This window comes from Macaca nemestrina, chromosome 5 (genome assembly GCF_043159975.1).
Source record: "Macaca nemestrina isolate mMacNem1 chromosome 5, mMacNem.hap1, whole genome shotgun sequence".
NCBI classification, from domain to species: Eukaryota; Metazoa; Chordata; class Mammalia; order Primates; family Cercopithecidae; genus Macaca; species Macaca nemestrina.
This window is the reverse complement of record NC_092129.1, coordinates 65,032,889-65,060,065: the sequence shown is the minus strand read 5'-3', so window position 1 is coordinate 65,060,065 and position 27,177 is coordinate 65,032,889. Positions and strand designations below refer to the sequence as shown.

The 27,177-nt window shown below is 36.4% G+C and overlaps 1 protein-coding gene across 5 annotated transcripts in view; it reads right to left on the bottom strand.

The window, feature by feature from the left end:
- Positions 1–27,177, bottom strand: part of LOC105488979 (glutamate metabotropic receptor 1) — a 425,749-nt gene that overhangs the window by 134,117 nt on the left and 264,455 nt on the right. For all 5 annotated transcript variants that reach the window (XM_011753528.3, XM_011753529.3, XM_071096567.1 and 2 more), the window contains one exon: positions 1,458–1,693. In XM_011753528.3, coding sequence (XP_011751830.2) covers positions 1,458–1,693 — 236 coding nt within the window. The remainder of the gene's footprint in view (positions 1–1,457; positions 1,694–27,177) is intronic.

The following is a 27,177-nucleotide window of genomic DNA, read 5'->3' as shown; positions in this document are numbered from 1 at the left end:
AAATAAGGAGACTGTCCTGGATGATTTATTGGTTCATTAGAATCCTTATTCTTGGTGGGTCTATTATTTCAGCGAAAGTAGAAATACCTAGGTAGTAGAGGTGGGTTAGCAATGTCTCCCCTTTCTCCTGCCTTTCTCAGCCTCCCTAGAAGCCAAACTGAGGAAGTTCTAAAGGATTGAAACTTCCTTATTTGAAAAGATTCATACCAGGCAATTTCCCAATGAGCTCTGCTGAACCTTATGAAGTCACATATACATCGATGCATTTACATATATTGGTATCTGAAAGCATTTTCTAACATCAAACTATGAATACTGTTGAAAATAGAAATATTTTATGTAGTTAGCCATATTCTTACCATCCCCTGTAAAAACTCATTGTCCTCTATTGTCATTTATCTATTTCACGTATGTGAACTGTTTTGATTTGCCCAAAGAGATGGCAAGGCTCTCTAGGTCAAGAGTGATGGATTATGTTTCTCTATCCATTGTTTTGCTATATACAGTGTTTTATACATGGGTGTGACATGATTCTATGCCTTTATAAATAATGTCTGCTCAGCCTACATACAGGATATACATGTCACACCACTGTTCTACAACACAAATTAGGTCATGGGTAGATTCCATCACCCATTATCATGAGTGCTCCATTATTCTATGCTATCGACCCAGTAAGAACAACTTGCTTTGAATGGCATTACGAAAGGACATAGATGATTTATCTTGGCAGCCTAGAAAATACTGAAAAAGGAAAGGGGACAGTAATGTTCCTATGCAATAATAATAATACTCATAAAAGTTACAGTCTTCAGAATCTGGGTTATGGGAGTACTAGGGGTTGCAAGGATGACATCCTGTGGATTTCACCACGCCCCTAAAGGACTTGGAACAACGTGCTGCTGTTTCTTGGCATGGCATCAGTGCGTAGTGCATGGTGCTCGTCTGTCCAGCTGTGAACCATTGTTCTGACTGAAAGATCAGAGTGCAGTTTCTTGGCTCCTGTGCCCACAAACACCCTTGTTGATGGTGTGGCTTAGGGTCACATTACCTCATCGTCTCCTGACTTCTGTATCTAAACAAGCCACAGAGAAAAAAAGAGGATCTAACCAGTACTGCTGACTTATGTCTACGGCTAAGCTCTCCTAAACATGTTTGTCATAAAATCTCTTCCCTCTGGCTTAAATACTAGATACCTGACTCCTCAGTTTGCTTTTCCTTTACTTCTGTTATCTCCTATCACTTGCTCCAACAGAGACCAAAGTTGTCTTTCCAGATTTCCATGAATCCCTGGGGTAATACACACTTCCTCCTCATTCTAGCATTTTATAAACACAGATGGCAATTTTGTATTTGGAGCTCTAGCCCTGGCACCTTCTATTCTCATTCAACAAGCTGCAATAAATCTAGAAGAGATGACCAAACCTCTGAGTTGTTATTTTGTGAACACAAGTTACCTGTGCAGATTCGTTTAAAGTTGGGATTTTCCAGAAGGTGTCCTGGAAGGCGGCACTGGAACCGATGTTGCCAGAACTCAGGGAACCAGGGATTCCTTGTGTTAGTGTCCAGCCTCAGTTTCAGGAAATAATCATCGAATGACCTGACCTCCGGAGACTGCAGCTTTATCGTGATTCCCCCGTTGGCTTCCACCTCATAACCTTCAATGACTTCATCTCTGTCTGCCCATCCATCACTAAAAAAATGCAGGGATTGGGGTAGGGAGAGAGAAAGACAAACATCTCACAAATAAAGCTCAGGGTTATATATTAATGAAGCAATCCAGCAAAGGCTACAGTCTGTTTTAAGCCAGCATTACTACCCAACAACTGTTTTTGTTTTTTTTGTTTTTTTTTGGTAGAGAGTAGAAAGTTTTGAAGGCATAATATCCTGTTTGTTTCTTTGTTTTTCACAATTGTGAAAGTGGTGATGAGATGATGACAGCAATACTGACAATTAAAGTTCAATGAGTTCACTAGTCATCAGATTCTGTGCTATTCACTTTTACTGAGAGGGAAGATGTTCAGCCAAAAAGGCTATCAGCCACTCTCCAAACCAGAAGAAAATAAAATATAGGCACCTCAGAGGCTGACCTTCAAAATAAGAGCTCAACAAGGTTTCAACATTGCAATCATGACCACTACATGAGCTCCATTATATGGAGCAGAAAACTGATATAGCTCTGAAACATGCCAACCACAGTTTAACCTCCTGGGACATCATTCAAATCTGCCTCCCATAGAAGTAGCCAGATATTTTCATTTGTTTAATGTTACTTCAAAATAACATCATTAAACAATATCACCTCAAATTATAAAAAGAATTATCCTTCTTACTAAATGGGAGCTCACTGACATTGTATTCAGTGAGATAGAATTTTTGAAATGTGATCACCTTCTAGAGCATTCCTATCTACCAGGAGTGATGTAGCCCTAGTTTAATTCAGGCACACATGTGAGCCAGGTCTACGAGGGTATCAAAGACAAATTGCACCAGACAAAGTCAAACACGCAAAAAAAGACTCTGTTCAAGACTATTACAAAATATGAGAGATACTGAACCCAACTCTGCTAAAATAAAAGATGGGAAGGTTTTTAAGTACTGGGTGAGCTAGTGGAAAAGTACTGGAGGGCCACTGGCATGAGGTTGGCCCATGTGATTAGGCATCTGTGTTTGCTAATTGACACATTAGATTCCTACCGTCCCACTGAAACTGGAAGGGAGGGGTTTACCACTATTCTTGACGATTACATTTAAAGGGATGGCTGTCAGGTCCTTGTCGTTCAGTAAGACATCCCTGGTTTCTGAAATTAGCAAGAAACTAGACGATCTACATCTCAACAAGGCAGAGAAAGAATTTACAGTTTTGGGTTTTCCAAAGTAAATGCTCTTAGAAAAGGGACGTCAGGGGCCTGTATTCAGGAAAAATCCTGTCTAAAGTTTAGTCAAGCTAAAGACAATATTAAGGCTGTCTTGTTCAGGGGATGGATTTATTCTTCTCTGCACAGAGTGGTGCCCTGAAGTTTGTGGAATATAAAGATGCAGTCTCTGCCAAAGAAAGCATTTTACTGCTTGTTTCTCACAGAGAAGGGACTGGGCAAACATCAGTGCCCCTATCTCACCCTTGGCTACCTGAGACCAACTGAGATAAATGTGCTCTTCACTTAGCTGAGCTAAGCAGTGCAGTTCCTCTCTAGAATCTTCCCACTGACCCACACATGAGCTGCATTTTCAACAGATCAAGGGTTGTTGAAGGTATAGATGACTTAACCTGACCCAGAACTAAAGGGACTTTGAGGTACAGTAGAGTCTAGCCAGTTACACCAGAGAATGTCTTTTTTATATGCTTCCAAATCCACTAGGATAGAGACTCTACAATTTTGTATAGATCCTTCCTTTCTTCCTTCCTTCCTTCCCTCCTTCCTCCCTTCCTTCTTTCCTTCCTTCCTTCCTTCCTTCTTTCCTTCTTTCTTTTTTTCCTTTCTTCTTTTCTTCCTTCTCTGTGTTCCTAGCAGTTACTGTGCCAGATGTTCTGCTATGAATTCAACTGAGAATAAGACTCATTATCCTCTGCCCCCATGGTGCTACAGCCTTGTGGGGAAAACAGACACTAAACAAGAATTGCAAACTCCATGGGGCTAAAGAAAGAGAAGCGCCTGTAATCTTAGGACTTTGGGAGGCCAAGGCAGGCAGATTGCTTGAGCTCAGGAATTTGAGAACAGTCTGGGCAACATAGAAAAACCCCATCTCTACAAAATGATAATAATAATAATAAAAAATCTGGATATGGTGGTCCACACCTGTAGTCCCAGCTATTTGGGAGGTTGAGGTGGGAGGATTCTGTGAGCCCAGGAAGCTGAGACTGCAGTAAGCCATGATCTTGCCACTGGGCAACAGAGGAAGACCCTGTCTCAAAAAAAAAAAAAAAAAAAAAAAAAAAGGGCGAACAGTATCATGGGGAGAGATAGCTTGGGGGTTTAACTTAATCTAGTGTGTAGATATGGCACGTGTGCATGCTTTTGTATGTGCATGCAAGCCTGTGTGTGTGAGGCAGTGGGGGATAGAGGTAATTAGAGATGGCTTCTTTAAGAAGGTGATGGCTGAGCTGAGAACCAAAGGAGGAGTCAGCTTTAGTCAGGTGAGGAGAAGGGAGGGTTTAGTATAGAAGGTTCCTGGCAGATTAACATACAAGAAAGAGCTTGGCACATTTAAGGAATTTAGAAAGAGTTCGTATAGTTAGAGAATAGAAAGAAGTATGGCGTGAGATGGGGGTGGGCGCATAAATACCAGCCTAGACACTGTTAGTCTGAAGCCCACGGGAAGTCCTCAAAGTGCTGTAAGCCTATGACTCAATCAGGTCATTCTGTTCTCCTCCCTCATGGTAAATGACCTGCCTATTGTTCTGGTGAGTCCTCTGCTTACCGTGGCTGAATATGATGGCCAGTCAAATTGACTTTAAAAAGACTGACTCATTCATTTTTTCATATGTTCGGTCTGCTCAGAAAGGCTCAAACCGGTTTAATTATTTACATTTAAATGTACTTATATTTACATCTTAACTACATCTACAGCAATTTGAAGATTTGAGCTATAGTTCATGACACAACATCTACAGCAATTTGAAGATTTGAGCTATAGTTCATGACACAAACAAGGACAAAAATAAGACCAGTTAGACTATGAAGAAATTCTGTCTAAGGGTAAATATTTAAAAATCGAAATGACTTATAACTTGAAAAAATTAACTGCTTTTTGACATGAAGGTTAGGGTTGAAGTGTGTTTCTCCCCAAGGTTTAATAATATGTGAAATTTGTTTTGTTTACAGTCTATACAAGAAAGTCACCATCATAAAAATGTGTACGAAATGAATTTGCTGTGATGTTTATGTGCATTTTTAAAGCATATTAACAGCTTAGTTTGTAAAGGCAAATGCTTTGCGTCAATTCTAGAAGGAGGGAAAAGTGTGACTTCCTGCCCTTGAACCCACCAGCATTGAAGGGATTTTTATAGCATGAAAACTTTGTGAATATGTAGAAATTTTAAGTCACATGGTTTAGTGGTCTGGAATTCTAAGTCTCCTTAACCACTAGTTGAAGACCTTCACCCTCACTATAGGTGCCTCCTCTTTCAGAAGTTAGAGTTGGTGTTCAATCTAAGAGGTCATAAAATCAAGGAGAACCAGGATACAAGGAAAATATTCAAGTGAGATTACTTGGTGGATATGTTTTAAAGACTTAATCGCTAAAGGTTTGCATGATATCTTAAATCTATCACAGGTAAGGTGTTAGAGAATGCTATCACAAAAAAAAGTCACTGGAAAACATCTCTAAAGCAATTCTCTGTTTTTATGCTTTCAAAGTGTTTCATCTTTGTATGACCTGTCAAATGCATTTTCGGAAAATTTTAAAGGGTTTTTGCTATTTTGTTGCATTGGGATTCTGTGTGAGGATATCGTTTTGATGAATTTTCTCTGAAGTACACTTTAAAACACCGAGCCAGCAGCATAGCTGATTCCTGGTAGAGGATCTTTCTTAGATGGTGGTGGCAGGGTGTAAACTAGGCTATGCTTGCCCTGAGATGACCTGCAGGTACCTGGTCACTCTCCAAGTGTCTGGAGTGAATCCTGCTGTGCTAGGTAGTGACCCAGCCTCAGACAGCACTGGACTCTCTGTGAAGCACATTCACTGCCTCTAGCAGCTTCTGCTGCTCCATCTGCTTCTCAGTTATGAGTTCTTTTTTCTAGCTGGGGTCTGGAAATAAAACAATGTATTGTGAACTGTTTAACAGAAAGCTGTATGTCTTAAGTATTTCTCATTAACATACAAGAATTCTTATTTCCTATGCCCCCTCAATATTTTTATACAGCAATTCTTCATGAGGCTATTTTCCAATCAGCCTATAAAATTTCACATTTCAAACCTGAATAATTAGAAGATTTCTTCTACCTTATACATTCTAATATTAACAACAGGAAAACACTATTTCTGCTTCCACCAATTATAATTTGACAGGGGCTGCATGAATGTTACTTTTGCATTATACCAGTTAAACTAATTTAATTAGCAAACTGACAGTAAAAAACAGAAATACAATAGTATTTTTTAAATGTGCAAAAACATTTTTTAAAAACCTATTTTCATTCAATTAAAATAATTACAGTCTAGGTACTAAAGCAATTTTATTTGTGTTATGAGTTCAAGTAATTGTGTGTACCTGATAATAAAATTATAATTCTTTAAAATATTCCAGAGATTACAATATAATCAGGAAAAGATGGAAACTATAATCAAATGATATTTTTAAACATATGTAAACAAACATGAAATTCTATTATTTACAATGTTAACCACATTCACAAATGCTGAAGAAATATAGCATGTGTCATATTCATTTGACATTTATCAAATGAATAAGTTTATTAATTTATTGAACAAGAAATGAGGTGAACACTACATTTTTTTGAGCTTACTGCTTGGATATTTTCAAACCATGGCACAACAAGGTTGAGGTTGTGGGGAATTCAGGTACAACCCAGTAGATTTGCAGAGTTGAGAAAAAGGAGCTGGAAGTCTACCAAGCTAGGGTGGCCAGGGTTTACAGGGCAAATGCTGGAGAAGAGATGCTACAGCAAAAGAGAATGGTCTGCAGTACATCTCCCACAAGTATTCAGGTGAATATTAGCCATTTATGTAATGAAATTACCTGAGGCTGAAGAAATAATCAACCAGTATGATTTGAAGGAGTAGCAGCTGGAGGCCATTTATTGTTGGGAGTAGTAACTGTTTCTAACAGCTAGAGTGAAAAACTTTATATTCCAAGGAGAATTGGTTAATGTATTAGGAAGGGTCTTGCCTCAATAGTGAAGAAAAATTGGCTTTTGACTACATGCCACTCTGGTCCTGCCTAACAAACCATAAAAGCAAAATACAAGATGATCAAAATAATTTAACTTCCTCCCACAACTAGTTCAACAACTTTTTTAATGCAAAATATTTGGTACTCAACAAGGTAAATTTCACAATGTTTGGCATCCAATAAAAAATTACCAGGCATGTAAATCCATATGTGGATGGAAGGAGAAAGTGATATTAAAGTTACACTTAAAATAAATTATCACATGATGATATAGGTCAGATAGAGGAATTTTTAAATAGTCGTGTAATAGAAATGAAGAGGAATGTATTTTTGATTGGGTGGCCAGGAAAAGTATGAAGTGCTTTGAGAAGCATCTTTGAAGAGAAAACACTTAATACCGAGATGTGAGCTACATGAAGGCTCGAGCCAGGTGAAGGTCAGAGGGAAGGAAGTCTTTGGGCAGCTTGTGCAAAGGTCCTAAGACAGGAACAAGCAACTATGACTGAACATTACCCTTTGCCATGAAACTCTAGGCTAAGCAGGTTTACATTAATCAGAAGACAGGGTATTTGTGTAGACACTTTTGTTTTTCAGCTATCTACTGTATATTTGATACTCTTTAAATTTTTGATGTGTTTTCATTGTTTTGTAAAGTCTTTGTTAAGAAGTGAAGATGACATTTTCTATAAGAACATTTTGATAATCTAGATTAATGAGTCACTTGTGAGAGCAAAACTAGAGAAATCAATGAGCCCATCAGGGCTTAGAGCAAGCCACAGCTCTCTTCCTTACACCTTACTCTGTAGACCCTATTTCTGTCATTATGAGCTCAGAAACACCTCACTGTTCAAACACCTCATGAAGATATGCAAAGTCCTTTCCAAAAAAGTCTTAACATTTTGTTCTGAGAGTTTTCCATATGGCCCCAAAATCATCTTGTGTTATTGCAAACTGTTGGCTACAGGACTTCACTAGGATTCGGTTAGAATGGACCCAGTTTTGAAGTTGAAGTTCTGCAAGGTTTGAGTGGAATTTGAAGTTTTAGACTTTGGCTTCACTAGGTCATAAAGTGAACTCATCCCATAGTGATGAGATCCCATAGTGAACTCATTACTAAAATTTCTCTTCCCACCTATTTTTTAGTAATCTCTCATTCTAAAGCAGCCCTGGAGTTCAGAGTAGGGCTCTGCTTCAGACAGGGGACTGGAAGCAAGAGCTATGCACATTTCTGTAAAAAAGAGAGAGAAAAAAAGGGGTCTTTAGTAAGGACCGTAGATCGTCTGACCCTCAGTCAATTTAAAGTCATATGTGAAAAGGGCACAAAAGTATATATGGAGTCAGGGAGGGTAGGTATCATGAATAATAATGAGTGAGGGGTTCATAAAATGAATGTAGAGAATGAATGAGTTATGACTAAGTTGTGAGAATATTGAGTTATTCTTGGCAATCACACCTGGCTGGGCAGTTTCTTGGGTTGTGATGTCATTGCAATGGCTAAAATGAAACTCCCAGCTCAGGGGCCTCAGGCAGCAAGAATAATTCTTCAGAACCACAGAGACTGTAACTGTATGTTTTCAGAAATTTGAGGAAGAAAGGAAGAAAAGAACACAGAGTGAAATGGAAAGAGAGACTAAGAAATGAGCATCTGAAGACCATGGCAGCAGAACGGGCAGCAGTGCACATATAGACAGTCAGTTTTCCAGCGCTGCTCCCTTGCATTCTGAGATGCCAGCCAGGTTGTCAGAATCTCTTTTAGTTCTTTTTGAATACTGATATCTTTTTCTTATTTGAACAAAAGGTCAAAGCACAGCAATTTGTGGCTTTTCAAAAGCGAATCCAATGGTGTAGTAACTCATTAACAAATCCCCCTAACAGACCCAGTGCAAGTGATTATAATCTTTAATTTCTAGATCCTGCCATTTGAAGAAAAAAAAAAATGTCCTTATCAGTTTGGGGTCAATAACTCTATGAATTGCTAATTCACCCTAAGTACCCAAAGTATCCCCTGATGTTTTCATTAAAAGCAGAATATTTTTTTAAAAATTGTTTACACTTTTTGGCCGGGTGTGGTGGCTCACGCCTGAAAACCCAGCACTTTGGGAGGCCAAGGGGAGCAGATCACGAAGTCAGGAGATTGAAACCATCCTGGCTAACATGGTGAAACACCGTCTCTACTAAAAATACAAAAAATTAGCCGGGCATGGTGGCGGACGCCTGTAGTCCCATCTACTGGGGAGGCTGAGGCAGGAGAATTGCTTGAACCTGGGAGACAGAGGTTGCAGTGAGCCAAGATAGTGCCACTGCACTCCAGCCTGGGCAACAGAGCGAGACTCCATTTCAAAAAAAAAAAAAAATTGTTTACACTTTTCAAAATGTAGTCAACTAAGTTAATGCAGATATTCTCCTGAATACAGAAGTATATATTAAAAATGAAATATAATCAAGAAACAAAAAGTAACTCCCAGGTGCTAGCAATGGTGAGAGAAATCAAAGCCAAATGATATGCATCAAGGAATGCTTATCAACAATAGCCTGTAAGGCCCTGGAGACTGGAAACAGATTCTAACACCTGTCTGGTGCTGTGAAAGATGGCTTCATGAACTGTAGAAGTCAGACAGCTGAAGCTGAGACCCAAGCAGAAAACTGGGATATTTGAAGTCTTACAAAATCCAATAGAATGGAACTGGAAGTGTTGCCTGAGGAGGCTTGAAGTCAGTCCAAGGACTGTGGTAGAAAAAGTAATAAAGGAAAGTCACCATGCACATGAGTGATGTCTGAATTTACACAGCCTATATAAGAACTATAAGTCTAGATATTATCACAAAAACTCATCTAACATTATTGAAAATCCCTAGGATCCAAATGAAATGCCGTCGGAAGTCAAAATTTAAAGACACTTTTAAAATCAATGGAATTCTGAATTATCATTCTGGGAGGCAGGGTAGATGGGGAAAGGGGAGATGTTAGTCAAAGGGTACAAAATTCAGTTCGACAGGAAGAATAAATTCTAGCAGTGTATCATAGCATAGTGACTATAGTTAATAATAATTATTGTGTATTTTTAAATTGTTAAAAAAAAATAGATTTTAAATGTTCTCACCACCAAGCAGTGATAAGTATGTGTAGTGACGGCTATGTCAAGTAGTCTGCTTTAATCATTCCAGAATGTATACATGTATCACAACATCACATTGTACTCCATAAAGATACAGGATTAGTATTTGTCAATTAAAAGGAGCTAAAAACAGAACTACCATTCAACCCAGCAATCCCATTACTGGGTATATACCCAGAGGAATATAAATCATTCTACCATAAAGACACATGCATGTGAATGTTCACTGCAGCACTATTCACAATAGGAAAGACACAGAATCAATCTAAATGCCCATCTATAACAGATTGGATAAAGAAAATGTGGTACATATACACCATAGAATACTATGCAGCCATAAAACAGAATGAAGTCATGTCTTTTATGAGAACATGGATGGAGCTGGAGGCCACTATCCTTAGCAAACTTAGGCAGGAACAGAAAACCAAATACCAGATGTTCTCACTTATAAGTGGGAGCTAAATGATAACACATGAACACAAAGAAGGGAACGACAGACTCTGGGGCCCCATTGAGGGTGAAGGATGGGAGAAGGGAGAGGAGTAGAAAAAAGTAACAATTGGTAATAGGAGTACCTCAGTGAGGAAATAATCTGTACAACAAACCACCATGATACAAGTTTACCTATGTAACAAACCCGCCCGTGTCCCCTAGAACCTAAAAGTTTTTAAAAGAGAAAATATACCTACTAAGATAATCTCTCAATAATATACATATATATACACACACTAGAGCACTAAACTAACATCAGATTCACAAATGAATTAAACTTTACTTTTAAAAGACAATTATTCTAAAACTAGATAAAAAACCTAGCACTATGCTTTGAGAAATTCCAAAAACATAGTGATATGGAATAGTTAAAAGAAATGGATAGGCCGGGTGAGGTGGCTCATGCCTGTAATCCCAGCACTTTGGGAGGCTGAGGTGGGCGGATCACCTGAGGTCAGGAGTTCGATACCAGCCTGGCCAACATGATGAAACCCCGTCTCTACTAAAAACTACCAAAAAAAAACAAAAAACAAAATTTGCCAGGTTTGGGGGCGGGCACCTGTGATCTCAGCTGCTTGAGAGATGAGGCAGGAAAATCTCTTGAACCCGGGAGGCAGAAGTTTCAGTGAGCCGAGATCATACCATTGCACACTCCAGCCTGGGTGGCAGAGTGAGACTCTGTCTCAAAGAAAAAAATAAAATAAAATAAAACAAATGGATAGATGATACTATTCTCAGAAAAATGGCCAAAACAAAATTAAATACTGTTTAAAATATCCAACTAATCCAATCATAAACGATCAATCAAATATCTAAACTCTCCAACAGAAGGCAGGAAAGTAGGGGAGAGCACTGGAAAGGTAAGACAAATAGCAAGCGTAAGATAAGCTGATGGCACTAATTCCACATATATCAGTGATTACATGTAAATTCACCAGGTTAAAACAAAAACAGAGATTTTCTATTAAATTAAAAAGCAAAACATCGATAATTATATCTTGTTTGTAACACGTTTTTCTAAAATATGAATGTACTGAATAATTAAAAGTAAAAGATAGTAAGAGATTGACCAAACAAATATTATCCAACACAAAGTAGAGGTTGTTATAGTAATGTAAGATACAACTTATTTTCAGGCATAAATCTTTATCAGGAATAAAGAAAGTCAGTGTCTCTGAAGATAAAATAATTTGAAATTTGTACAATAAGTAACATAGCAAGATAGAAAGTAAATTGATAAAAAGAAACCTGTCTCCTCTATGTGAATCTCTCTGTTTGCAGTCTAACTTACTACTCTGTTATTAATAGAAGAAGCTGGCAAAAGTTGTTAGAGATTTAGAATATTTTAACACAATTTACATGCTTGATGCTTGGTCTAATGAACATATATAGGATCTCCTTAACAGAGGAGAACATGTTTCAATGGCATACATGGAAATTTTAAAATTAATCTAGTTAATAATATAAGTCTCAACATATTTTAAAAATTAACATACAGCCCACATCTCTGAGCATCATAAATTAGAATCTTCTTTAAAAAAAACCAACAAATCTACCTCCAACTACTTGGAAACAAAAACTTTAAACTTCTAAGGAAATTGAAGTTAAAGAAGTCATAAATGGTTTCCAGCTTCATCCATGTCCCTACAAAAGACATTAACTCATCCTTTTTTATGGCTGCATAGTATTCCATGGTGTATATGTGCCACATTTTCTTAATCTAGTCTATGATTGATGGACATTTGGGTTGGTTCCAAGTCTTTGCTATTGTGAATAGTGCCGCAATAATCATTCTCAGCAAACTATCGCAAGGACAAAAAACCAAACACCGCATGTTTTCACTCACAGGTGGGAATTGAACAGTGAGAACACTTGGACACAGGAAGTGGAACGTCACACACTGGGGCCTGTCGTGGGGTTGGGGGCTGGGGGAGGGATAGCATTAAGAGATATACCTAATGTAAATGACGAGTTAATTGGTGCAGCACACCAACATGGCACATGTATACATATGTAACAAACCTGCACGTTGTGCACATGTACCCTAGAACTTAAAGTATAATAAAAAAGTAAAAAGAGAAGTCATAAGTGAAACTTAAAACATATTATTTGAATGTAAAGAAAAATACCAGATATTGAAATTCATAGGAAGTAGCTTAAAGAGTTCTTAGGAGGAAATTTATTCCCAGAAATGCTTGTATTTAAAAAAAAGAGAGAAAAGCTGAAAATAAATGAGCTTATTTTCAACTTAAGAAAATAGAAAAGAACACAGAATAAACATAAAATAAAGGAAAAACTAGTAAAATTGGGGGAAAGATGCGATAAAAATGATAAACCAACCTAAAACTTGGTTCTTAGAAAACATTAATAAAATATTCAGTCCTCGAGATTATTGTCATGGACGAAAAAGAGAGAAGGCACAAATAAACAATATTTAGGATAAAATTAAAATATGATGTAACTTCAGATACAAGATGAATTTTTTAAAAATTATTTAAAATACTATGAAAAAGTTAATGCCAGTAAATTTTAACTCTAAGCTGATAAAATTTAATCCTAACCCTTTTCTTAGAAATGCTTAATTAGTAAGCCTGACTTAAGAAGAAATGTAAGATCTGAACAATCGTATATTTAAGAATGAAATCAGTAGTTTAAAATGTACTCACTAAAATAATACTAGATTTACCAGATGGTTTAACAAGTGTTCATAGAACAGATAATTGTTATCTTATATAAACTCAACCAGAGATTTAAAAAATGAATATTACTCAATTGAGGATATTATAACTTTCCAGTTAAGGATATTATAACAATACTAAAACCAGTCAAAGACTGAAAGATTTCTGAAACTATATGCTAATATCACTCATGATATTGTTGCAAAAAATATACACAATCAAATTAAGGAAGATATAAAAAGAGACTATATTACAATCATATTTACTTAAGTAATGCAAGAATTTTTTTGTTTTTTGCATTTATACCTGGTTGGCTTTATTAGAGAACTAGCAAAAGTCAGTCCTGTAGAGACGTCAGCTCAGGCTGATGTTTACAGTTTACCTGCATCAAGCATCTCCTCTCCATTGTTTTTTAAAAAATTATTCAATTATTTTTAAAACAAGGTGAAATTTACATAACATCAACCATTTTAAAGTGAAAAATTCAATATCATTCAGAGCATCCAAAATGTTTTCCAATAATCACTTCTATCTAATTCCAAAATATTTTCATTACCCCAAATACAACCCCATACCCAGTAAGCAGTTACTTCCTATTTCTCCCTGTCCCCAGTCCCTGGCAATCAAGTCAGTTTTTTATCTCTATAGATTTACCTATTCAGGATATTTCATATGCAAATGTAATCACACAATAGGTGAACGTTTGCATCCAACTTCTTTGACTTAGCATGATGTTTTAGAGATTTATCCATTTTGTGGTGTATACCACTGCTTCATTCCTTTGTATGGATGTAGAGTATTACATCGTATCCATATACCATGATTTGTTTATCCATTGGTCTGCTGATGAGTTTTCGGGTTGTTTACATCTTTTGGCTATCATGAATAGTGCTTCTATAAACATATGTATACATTTATTTGTTTGACTATCTGTTTTCAGATCTTTTGGTTATATATCCAGGAATGAAATTGCTGGGTCATATGGTAATTCTGTGTTTAGCTTTTTGTGGAACTACCAAACTGTTTTCCATAGCAGCTGCACTATTCTATATTCCCACCAGCAACGTACAAGGGTTTCATTTTTGTACAAATTGATTAATTATCGTTATCTACCTTTTTTGAATTCTAGCCACCCTACTGGATATGAAATAGTATCTCATTGTGATTTTTGATTACCATTTCTGTAATGATTAATGATGTGACTATTTTCCTGTGATTGTTGGTCACTGGTATGTTTTCTTTGAGAAATGTCTATTCATGGCCTTCATCTATTTTTAATTGCATTTTGTTAAGTTGTAAGATTTATATATTCTTGACACTAGGCCCTTAACAGATATATAATTTGCAAATATTTCTCCCGCTATGTATGTTGTCATTTCACTTTCTTCATAATGTTTTTTGATGTATAAAAGTTTTAAATTTTGAAGTTCAATTAATCTATTTTTTCTTTCATTGGTAATGCATTTGATGTCATAGCTAAGAATTAAATTCCAAAGTCATAAAGATTTACCCCTATGTTTACTTTTAAAATGTTATGGTATCATCTCTTATATTTAGGTCATTGTTATAGTGAATTAATTTTTGTATATAGTGTGAGGGAAGGGTCCAGCATTATCATTTTATATACAGATATCCAGTCTTCCCAGAAATATTTGTTGAGACTATTTTTCCCATGGAATGATCTTGGCTTCTTCACTGAAAATAACTTGGTTTTATTTCTGGATTCTCAATTCTATTGCACTTGACTATATATTAATATCTATCCTTATGTTGGTACTACATTGTTTTGATTACTATGGCTTTGTAGTAAGTTTTGAAGTATTAAAATGTAAGTAATTAAACTTTCTTCTTCTGTTTCAATATTGTTTTGGTTTTGGGCAGTTACTTATGAATTTGAGAATCCATGTTGCCATTTTTCCAAAAACAGTTCTCAGAATTTGATAGAGATTGCATTGAAACTTACAGATTTGTTTAGATAATTTTATCATATTAGTAACATTAAATCTTCTAATCCACAAATATTGAATATTAAGTTTTCCAATCCATGCATATCTTTCCATTTATTTGTGTCTTATTTAATTTTTTCAGCAATTTTTTGTTGTTTCCTGTGAAAAAGTCTTTCACTTCCTCATGGTTATGTTTAAGAAGCATTTGTGGTAGCAACTGGAAGAGAATATAAGGGGACTTTGTGGGTGCTAGAGATACTCGATTTCCTTATCCTGGTAGTGATTACATGGGTGTTTTCAGTTTGTGAAAACTCACTAAGCTATGCATATTTTGTGTAGTCTTCTGTATGAATGTTATACTTGAAAATCAAATGTATTTAAAAGTCAAACATAAAATCAACTCTTAGAATAATAATAAAAATTTTCCTAAATATCAGAAGATCTAGACGTGCGTGCCTACATATACACATGCACACTACAGAAGCAAAGAGATAAAACACCTCATGGAAGGCTTTACAAAGTATGAAATAAACAATAATATGGCAGAAATTTAACTAAATATATCTGTCATTCAAAAAAAAAAGCAATATTGGCTTAACTCACAGATTATAATAAAAATAATATATTAAATTGGATTTCAAAGAACCAAAACTATGTTGCATACAACAGACCCACCTAAAATAAAGCTTATCAGACTGAAGAGTTGAAAACAACATGACATGCAAAAGCATACCAGGGAAATGTAAATAAAAAGAAACCAACTAACATAATTTTAACATCAGAGAAGCAATAATTTAAGGCAAATGCCTATTTTAAATTAGTCTGATTAGCAACCTTAATTCCATCTGAAATATTAGTTCCCCTTTGTTTTGTAATATAACATAGTCACAGGTCTGGGAAATTATGATGTGGACATCTTTGGGGGGTCATTATTGTGCCTACCACAGTCTGCCCTCTGGTGCATAAAGATTTATATCAATCCCACCTGCAAAATACAGTCACTATATCCCAACATCCCCAAAAGTCTCAACCCATAACAGCATCAACTCAAAGCCCAAAATCTCATTTACATTTATTCAACTCAATATTCCCAAGTCTCATCACCTCAATCCTGTAAAGCAGGTATGAGTGAAACATGATGTATCCTGGGGCCAAATTCCTCTCCAAGTATGCCTGTGAAATTAGAAAACAAATTATCTACTCCTCAAAATACAATAGTCAGACAGGCATGGAGTACCAGTATATAGACATTCCCATTCAAAAAGAGAGAAAATTGAAAGAAAAAATGAGTCACCAATTGCAAGCAATTTCAAAACTCAAATGGCCAGACAACATTGGGTTTCAAAGCCTGGGAATAATTCCCTGTGGTTACAGGCTCTGCCCCTCTGGTCATGAGACTTGGCTCTCTGAGTCATGCTTCTTTTTTATGAATGGTAGCACATGTTTGCAACTGAGTAGTTTATCAGTCTATTTCCTGCCTGTATAATTTTCTGAGTCTGACAGTTACGCTTCATTTCATAGTCTCTGTCCCTTTCAGTCAGAGCTGTCAGTTTTTTACATTGTTAAGAAATTCTCAAGAACCTTGTGTACATCAAGAAAATGTTTCCCATTAAACAAGACTTGCATCCACGGATCCTTCCTAGATAATCTGATCTCTATTTTTGGTTTCTCTGGAGATGGCTAAGGAGATCCATAAAGTGCACTAATCTGTTCAAAGAGCCCCTTATATGACTGAATACACTTACTTTTTGATCGTTTTAATCAGGTAACAAAAGGCTGTCCAGCCACACCCTTGACTTTCCCTACAGATCATGCTTTCCTGACAGTTATTCTCCTAATTTTAGCATATTTGTAATCTGGACAGGCTGAGAATTTCCCAAATCTATTATTTTTGCCTAACATCTCTTTCATTTCCTTCCTTTCACATTTCGCTACCAGTGCATCATGTATCACTTGACAGTGGGGATACATTCTGGAAAATGCATCCTTAGGTGATTTTATCATTGTGTGAACATCATAGAATACATTTACACTTACCTAGAAGGTACAGTTTACTATATTCTTACACTGTATGGTATGACCTATTGCTACCAGCATATACATATATATATATAGTACAGCCTGTGACTGTATTGTAGGCAATTGTAATACAATGCTAGGACATCTAAACATAGAAGACGTACAGTACAAATAATGTATAAGAGCTAAATGGTATCCCCGTTCAGGGCACTTACTATGAATGGAGCCTGTGGGATTAGAGGTTGCTCTGGGTGAGACAGTGAGTGAGTGGTGAGTGAATGTGAAGGCCGAGGACATTACTGTACACTGCCATAGACTTTATAAACACTGGGCACTTAGGTTACATACATGTATTTAATTTTTTCTTCCATAATAAATTAACCTTAGCTTACTATAACTTTTTACTTTATTAACTTTTTAATTTTAAAAATTGTTTTGACTCTTTTGTAATAACACTTAGCTTAAAACACAAACACATTGTATGGCTATATAAAATTTTTTGTATCTTTATCCTATAGACTTTTTTCTATTTACATCACTTTTTAAAGGTTTTAATCATTTTTGTTAAAAAATGAAGACACAAACACATGATCCTAGGCCTACACAGCGCCAAGATCTTCCATATCGCTGTCTTTCACCTCCAATTTTATCCCTCTGGAAGGTCTTCAGAGGCATTAACACACATGGAACTGTCATTTCCTATAACAAAGCCTTTTTCTGGAATAACTCTTGAAGGACCTGCCTGAGGCTATTTTACACTTAACCTTTTCTTTTTTTTTTTTTTAAATATGTAGGAGTATACTGCAAAATAACCATTCATATAGCATAGTAAATATATAAACAAGTAACAGTCATTTATCATCAATATCAAGTATTATGCACTGTACACAACTATAAGTGTTACACTTTTATACAATTGACAGTGCAACAGGTTTGTTTATCGTGGCATCACCTCAAATACGTGAGCAGTGCATTGTCCTGGGACATTATGGTGATGGGAATTTTTCACTTCTATTATAATCTTATGGGGCCACTGTAGTATACATGGTCTGTTATTGACTACAACATTGTTCTGGCCCCGCACGATGGCTCACACTTATATTCTCAGCACTTTGGGTGGCCAAGGCAGGTGGATTACTTGATGTCAGGAGTTGGAGACTACCCTGGCCGATATGGCAAAACACCGTCTCTACTAAAAATACAGAAATTAGCTGGGCGTGGTGGCTGACACCTGTAATCCCAGCTACTCAGGAGGCTGAGGCAGGAGAATTGCTTGAACCCAGGAGGCGGAGGTTGCAGTGAGTCGAGATCGCGCCTTTGCACTCCAGTCTGGACAACAAGAGTGAAACTTCATCTCAAAACCAAACCAAACCAAACAAAACAACCCCCTGAAAAAAACCAAAAACAAAAACAAAAACCATTGTTCTATGGTTCATGACTGCATAAGTAACCAAAAAAAAAAAACTAAGTTGCACTTCTAACACTTTACTTGGAAGTCACATTAGCTAAATATCCAAGTTCATAGTTTACAAGTTTTGCTTTCCACAATTTAGCTAAGCTCTCTGCTACTGTATAATAAGGATCCCCTCTCCTCTACTTTCCAGTAGCATGGTCCTCATTTCCATTTGCACCCTTTCCAGCATTGCCTTTAGCATCCTTGTTTCTATCCACTCTCTGCTCATTATGACTTGGGTATTCTCTACCAGGCTCCTCACACCCTCCAAAGTTCTCCTTAACAGCTATATTTCCACTAACATTCTGCTCAAGACAATCTAAGCTATTTCTATCATGCTCCTTAAAATTCTTCTAGCCTCTGTTCATTGACCAAGTCCCAAGATCATTTCACATTTCTATGTACGTGCTGCATCAGCAACCCACTTCCAGGCAACCAAATCTGTATTAGTTCCTACTACTGCTATAACAAATTACTGCAATCTTGATGTATTAAAACAACACAGATTGATGATCTTACAGTTCTGGAGGTCAGAAATCCAAAATGCATTTCACTGGGTTAAGACTAAGATATCAACAGATTGTCTTCCTTTTGAGAATGTTAGGAGGGAATCTCCTCCTCATCATTTCCGGATTCCACTGGCTGTCTGCATTCCTTGGCTTGTGGCCCTTTTCCCTTTTCAAAAACAGAAGCTGCAAAACTCTGACCTCTTCTATTACCATACCTTCCTCTCTGACTCCCTTGCCTCTCTCTTTCCCTTATAATAACCCATTGTAAAGCCGAGAGGATAAATTTATATTGTAAACATCACTTGGGTCAATATTTTCAAGGGTCTGGCACATCCTGTTGGGGAATGCTAAATTCAGGAGATTGACTATTCTGATGGAAAAGACCAATATAAAATCTCTTTTAGAGATAACTTTGGTGGCAGTACAGGAGATAAATGAAGGAGTGAGAAAACTGAAGCCTATACAAACAGCCATAAATAGTACATGAGCTGAGTTAGTTTAAGAAATGAAACTTTATATCTGTACCTTAAATTAAGACCCTCCTAAATGTGCTGAAATAATTTCATGCTTAAATGATTAAATGCAGTAAGAAAAAGGAAAGTAAAAGGTCCCAGAGAAGGACTTATCTAGAACCCTGACCTCTTATATAAGGTGAAAAGTTATCAGTAGAACAAGACAGGAAGTTTGCCCTGGACTGATTTCATCACAACTCCAAGCCAAAATTATGGGAAGAGTCTCTATACCCTACTTATTACAGAAAACTCCTCTTTCCATTAAGAAGAAACTCTATCTTGGCCAATGGCCAATGACTTCATAATCAAAATTGAAGCGATACTTTCTGGATTATTTGAGCAATAATCTGCCACAAAAACTCTGAAGCTGTATTTCTTGTTCTCCCTGAGTCAAAAGATTGGATTGCCTGTCCACACTAATCAAAAATAAAGAATAATTGTTCATCTTGCCATCTTGTTTAATGTTTATACACTGCTAAAACATTTTATTTTCATTACATTTTCCCCTAGAAGGATACTATGCCTGCCATTTAACAGGATTTTTATTTGAGGTTGTTTACTATTTAACAAAAATCTATGCAAGAGGCTGTCAGTTTCTAGATATTTTTCAAATATGGTTCTTTTGTAACTTGTGGAGGTCATCAATGTCAGTTGAGCCAGGTTTTTAAAAGCAGATTTTCAAGTTCCTTGCAGCAAAAACTTGTTAACAACTATGCTTTCCAATTGTTCATTTATTTCCTTATATCTAACATGAAGCCCTTTCAGTTGCCACATTTGTAGTTTAACTGAAAGTGTATTTTTCCACTGACACATGGCAAAATCTAAATAACTCATTCTTGCAAAGATTCCTGTGATTCATTTAAGAACTTGCAGTTACTGTATTAATAAAACACAAGTACTTGATTTAGTTTGTAGAGATAATCCTGACATTTCAGCAATCTATCTAAATCTAATCTAATCTAATCAATTAACTTTCTGATAAAATAAGCAAGTAGATATGGTTTTTTAAATGTAAAACTCTTTAAAAATAAAATATCATTTCATAAGTTAAAAAATGCCTCCTCATTTAGTTCCTTTCCATTTTGTATTTTTATATGTATTGAGTTTTCTTAGAATAGACAGCTTTGTCAATTTGGAGGAAATTTAAAATAGTTATATATTTAGGTGTCTTAATGACTTTTATAAATATTTAAGATTTATAAACTTTTTAGTGCTTAAAGTACTTTAAATTGAATATTTTTAAAAGAGGTGTTGATGAATTTAATGTTGATTCAGTTGTGATAGCAGGACAGATATAGATGTAACTGTTTTTAATTACAAAGACAGTATAACTTAGTTTGAATGTTCTAAAGGTGTGGGAAGCCCAACATTTGGATAGAAGCTAAGTTTCAACTCCATGCAAAAAATAACTTCCTATAGGCTAGAACTCATTAAATATAGATTTCATTCAACATATGTTTAAAAATATGAAATATGCATATCCAATTTTCCAGGTGTGCTAAGAGCTATTAAGCTATGAGCTATTGAGCACAATAGACACAGCTCCACCTCTCAAATTCTAGCAGAGGAGCAAGCATAAAATAAATAAACAGCAGCAGAAACCTAATAAAAATGTCTAACTATATACCTATGTGCTAGGCACTATTCTAAGTGATTTACATGTACTGTATCACTTATCTCTTACAACAACTTGAAGTATGAATGAAAATAGAATATAGTGCAATCAATGGAGGTCACCATGCAGAAACACTATGCAAAGAGATAAGAATAGCATAGCTTTCAGGGTCAAAGATTATAGTTCTTCCTGAGCACAGTATGAATCTAATGAAAGATTGAGAAGAAAGGAAGAGATCTAATTCATGTTAATAAATAAAAAATCTTCTGTAAGGAAAACAGAAGAAAAGTGTGTAGAAGCAAAACCAGATAAATTAGTTGGAAGCCAGCAAATCAGTCTAGACCAGAGATTATGGTGCCTGGCACTCTGAGACAGTAGACACATGGAGAAGTGAAGATCTGTTTGAAGTTACACTCAGCATAACTTGGTGATTGAGTAGATGTGAAAAATGAAGAGGAAAGGGTGAGAGTGATTATTTCTGACTCGAGCAACAGGTGGATAGCAGTGACGTTAAGAGAGATGGAGAAAACCAAGAAAGGGGAAGCCAAGAGTTTGGCCTGAAATGTGTTGAGTTTGAGACAGTCAATAAGTGTATCAGCTGTGAGGTTGAGTATACTCCAGAAATGATACATTCCTCCATCAGAGGAAATTCTAAAATCCAATAGAAATTTGTCTAGATGACATGAAAGTCTCCTCCATTTTTTAAATTCTAAGATTGTATGAAAGAAGGAAAGAAGGGTGATCTGAAGGGAATGCCATGAACTATTAAACTTGCTCTCACTGGGTGAGGTGCTTGAAACTAGAATTTGTGCATTTATATTTCATTTGATTTCAAGGACTTATCCATCACTAGCTTAAAAGCAGATTGGCTGAAGCTAAAATTTCCAATATATTCTATTTTAGTTCATTCTCACATTCCTATAAAGATACTACCTGAGACTGGGTAATTTATAAACAAAAGAAGTTTAATTGACTCACAGTTCTACATGGCTGGGGAGGCCTCAGAAAATTTACCATCATGGTGGAAGGTGAAGAAGAAGCAATGCATGTCTTACATGACAGCAAGAGAGAGAGAGAGAGAGAGAGAGCACATGGGGGAAACTGCCAATTTTAAAACCATCATATGTTGTGGGAACTATGTCACTATCACAAGAACAGCATGGGGGAAATCGTCCCCTTCATTAATCACCTCCCACCAGGTCCCTCCCTAGAGACATGGGGATTACAATACCAGGTGAGATTTGGGTGGGGACACAGAGCCAAGCCATATAATATACATTGATTAAAATTCATAGAAGTGAATCTTAAAAGCCTCTCTTTGCTTTGCTCATGTAAGGAAGCATTCGTTATAATTTTAGAATCCAGCACAAAGAACATTCAATTATGCACAGTTGTTCTCTTTAATATGTATGTAGGTAGATTACAAAACAACTGTACCTGTGCCATAAATTAAGATAATGGTTTTGGATGATATTTTCCTTTCTTTTTTAAAGATAACTTCAAGGTTGCCATTGCCCATCTTTGTTAGTAAACTAGTGTCTTCATATTATTACTAATGGTAGTAACATTGTTAAGCCAGCATTCCTGGATCAGCTACAAAGAGGGGGGTAGATGTGTGACTACCAGTCTTCTCATATATTTCCCACATGCTTTTCAGAGCTAGCACCCCTGGGTTTTCATCCCCTGTGTGCTGATCTTTGATGTTCTGCTGCCTGCTCTGTTCCACAGATAGAAGCCCAAGCCCATTTCCACAAGATTCAGGCAAATAGACAGACACAGAACACCTGCACTTACAAACCTTGAATTGCCGAAACTGCAGTATTTGAAATCAATTTGGAAGTACTTATAATTTTTAAAGGAAATAGTATTGAGAAACCAACTGTTTCTGTATTATCTTTCATACATGAGTAGTAGGCCAGAGACACTTCACTTCTGCATTGTGGTTAAGCATGTGGATCCTGGAAGCCTATAAAGGTGGAATCTCAGCTATGTCACTGTCCAGTTCTGTGACCTTGGGCAAATTACTTAAGTGGTCTGCTCCTTAATTTCCTGATCTGTAAAATGAGAATAATATATTTATCACATATTTTTCAGAGTCTAACATCAATGATGAGCTCCTGGAACTATACCTGTCATAGCAAGTGTTTAATAAATATGAGGTATTATCATTTTCTTCCACTCCTTTTCTAAGGATAAATGGGTTAACACAGGAGATAAACACCACAGGCCAATCCAAAGTTATTTTATAACATGTGACATTGGCTTTAATTTGCAAGGTGAATATGACTAATGACAGCAAAACTTGCTTCGTTTCTTGCATAAGTATGCCCATAAAACCCTGCTTCTTGTGCCTTGCTAACTCACAGGACCACCTGATGTTTTCCTAAATAAATTCCACGTATCCAACAGCACAAAAACAAAGCACATGCATTTGACATTCTTAACTCAGGGCTTCAATAGGGGTTTGGGGCTTGTATCAGGCTGATTTTTCATTCTTTAATTATAACAAACCACCACAAAAATTGGCAGTTTAAAACTGCAATCGTGTATGTTCATTCACACATCTGCAGATGGCAGGGGTTCAGCTGATTTAGGCTGAGTTCTGCTGGGATGCTCTGCTTCAAGCTGGACTTGCTATGCACTGGGCTCAGGTCTGGTCCTTATATATTCCTCGGGGACATGGCATGGGGCTGAGGGAGCAGCATCTACTTCAGGGAAGCTCTATATGTGATGATGGCAGAAGCACAAGAGACAAGACCAACTGTGCAAAATATGACACCTCTCTTCTTGTAGGGGGTTTGCTAGTGTTTCGCTGGCCTTGGCTGAGCCCCAAATCAAGGGACAGGGATTATGCAATATTTCTGGAATGAGGGTGTTAAATGTTATTTCTTATCAGTTATCTGGTCTATTAGAACAGATTATGGTGCTGGTGATGCTCTAAGTCACTACTATGTATACATACTCAGGTTTGAAATGATTCATACCAAGACCTAACCTTTTACATCTTTTTTATTACATTCATTTTAGTTCTAGTTTGCTGACCATCTGTAGAAATAAATTAATATTGTTCTTAATAAGTGAGAATGTTATTTTTTACGCATCATGAACTCTGGCCTATAATAGCATTTGACTCAATAAATATTTTCTGAATTAATAATTGAGAGTAATTTTTTGTACTAACTTTCCAACCTTTTTTTGGTGGGGTGTGGAGGGCTGGAAGGGAAGACATTCATTCTGTAATTTTCTAATGCCTTCCTTCCTTCATCTTTTTTTTCATTCAACAAATATTTTTTGAGTGGCTGCTATGAGCCAGGGGTGTTCTAGGTTATACGGATGTGTAGAAGTGATACAAACAGGTTCCTACCATCTGGTCAGACATACAATAAACAATGACACAAATAAATAAGTTAGCTGTGGAAAATAGTAAGTGGGGTTAAAAAGTAAAATATTAGAGAAATTAAACTGTAAAGGTGATACAATTGTGGAGAAGGTGAACAATGAAGGCCTTAAATAGAATATTTCAGCTGAAAATTAGATAATGGGAAGTGAAAATACAGGGAAAGAACATTCTAGTCAGAGGGTGCTGTGTGTGCAAAGACAGACAGGAAAGAGTGTGGCCTGTTTAAGGTACAGAAAGGCATCGGTGCCGACAGTATTATCCACTCCACTCTAAAGACTCACTCAAATTTCCTACATTTAATTTCTTGTTTATGATTGCCAAGCAGCCTGTGCACTGCTCATCTGGATTTAGAATTATTAACTTCCCTGTCAACCTCCTCCACTAGAATTTGAGCTCCTTTAATACAGATATAGTATCATAACAGTTTCTTTATCCACAGCATCAAATGCAGAGCTCTGTTCAACACAAGGTTGCCAGATGTACACGTGCATGAATGCAGTTTCTCATAGTCTAGGAATCAATGATGGTGTGTGCCCAGATGGGATCAAGCCACTTGGAACACAGATGAATAGATGAAAGAAGTAGTGAGTCACAGAAAACACCACAATTTGAAAAGAAGAAAGCCATATTTATTTCATCACAATAGCGATTTCAACTGTCATTCTCCTTTTCCAGAAGTATATTAATCATAAAATTAAGAAAGTATTCAAGATCTATCACATATAATGTATCACAGGAACATTAAAATGAATATAGCCTCCAGAAATGACAATAATTATAATCTAAAATTACATTGCTAAAACACTTTCAACTTTTTCAAATTGCTTTTATACTTATTATCACATTTTGTGCTTTGTCAAATATAGAAAAAGGCCATTTTTAATTACAATTTCTTTAGGAGTCTGAGTTCACTCAGAGGCAAAAGAGAAACATTTCAAATTGTATCTTTAAAGATAGAGCTTAGAGTTGCACCAGAAAGCATCTTCCTTACTAAGGGTTAGAATGCTGTGACCAAATGTGCTAAGTAATTTACTAAACATCTTACAACTAGTCAGGAGCAGAGCTGTGGTTGGACTCCTGGTTCCTGAGTCTCTGGTTAGTTTACTTCCTGTTACGCTAGTCATAAAAGAGCTGGAGAATTTGGTTTATAATGAAATTAGCAATCACAAAAGTTAGGCTCAAAATAAATTACCACCAAAAAAAAAAAAAAAAAAAAAAAAAAAGTAGAAAAGCAGTACTAATGAGAAAATAATTCTTCCAAATGTTTTTATTGTATTTTTTAAATTTTTGAGCATTATTTTGAAATGTGAGTCAGTTCTTAACTGGACAATAAGCTACCTATAAATAAAAAAGTAGCTTTCTTAGTATAAAGTTATCTTCCAAAGGCAAGAAAAGAAAGGATGGGTGAGGTTAGTATTAAAAACTGAAGACATAAAACATGCTACTTGAGTGTGGTGGCTCATGTCTGTAATCCCAGCACTCTGGGAGGCCAAGGCTTGAGAATTCCCTTGAGGCCAGGAGTTCAAGACCGGCCTCAGCAGCATAGTTTGACCATATCTCTACAAAAAATGAAAGAAAAAAAATTACCTGGGCCAGGTGGTGTGCGTGTCTTTAGTCCCAGTTACCAGGGAGGCTGAGGTGAGAGGATTGCTTGAGCTCAGGAGTTTGAGACTGCAGTGAGCCATGATCATGCCACTGCACTCCTGCCTGAGTGAGAGAATGAGACCTTGCCTTCAAACAAGCTAAATGTAAATGAAGTAATAAATAGAAATAAGGGAAAGGAGATATAATCCATTATGTAGAAAATGTACATGTGTTCAGGTAAGAAAAATTATACAATTCTGGGCCCATAATGTTCTGTGTATATTAAGGGATTCAACTATTAATCCAGTTGTGTCCCTTACAACTAGGTTATATTACCAAATTAGAAACACTGAGGTTCCAAACAGAGTGATAGTAATCACAGCAACAGTTATGAAAGAATCGTAGTCATCATGTGTTAAGTTCTCCCTTAAATAACATTAAAAACTTGACAAATATCTACAGTAGCTATTTTCGAGCATGGAACAGTGGATAACTCAGGGCTGTGATCACTGGGATAGGGGAACTGCACGAAATGATCTCTGCATTAACCTCCGCTTTCCACCAGGGATCATTATCCAAATCACATCACTAGACACAGAAGCCCAGAGAGCTGGGGTCTTGGTGGGTGGAAGAAATAAAATTCATAGTTCAGGGTGGAAGAAATATGCACGTAATTGAAGTATAAGAAGGAGATGAGAGCAATTAGAATGAAAAAAGTATTTGAATGAATAATGATGAAACTTGACAATTTTGACCAAAAGAAATCAACCCACACACCCAAGAAGCTCAATAAAATCCTAGTGGGATAAATACAAAGAAAACCACACCTAGTCCCACCAAATATCTGAAAAACAAAGTAAAAGAGAAAATCTCAAAGGCAGCCAGAGAAATTACATACTGGTGAACAATAAATAAGAATTATCATACCCTTGTCATAGAAAAATGATGCAAGCAAGAAAGCAAGTCATGAAAAAAAAAATCAATAAATAAAACCCATCAAC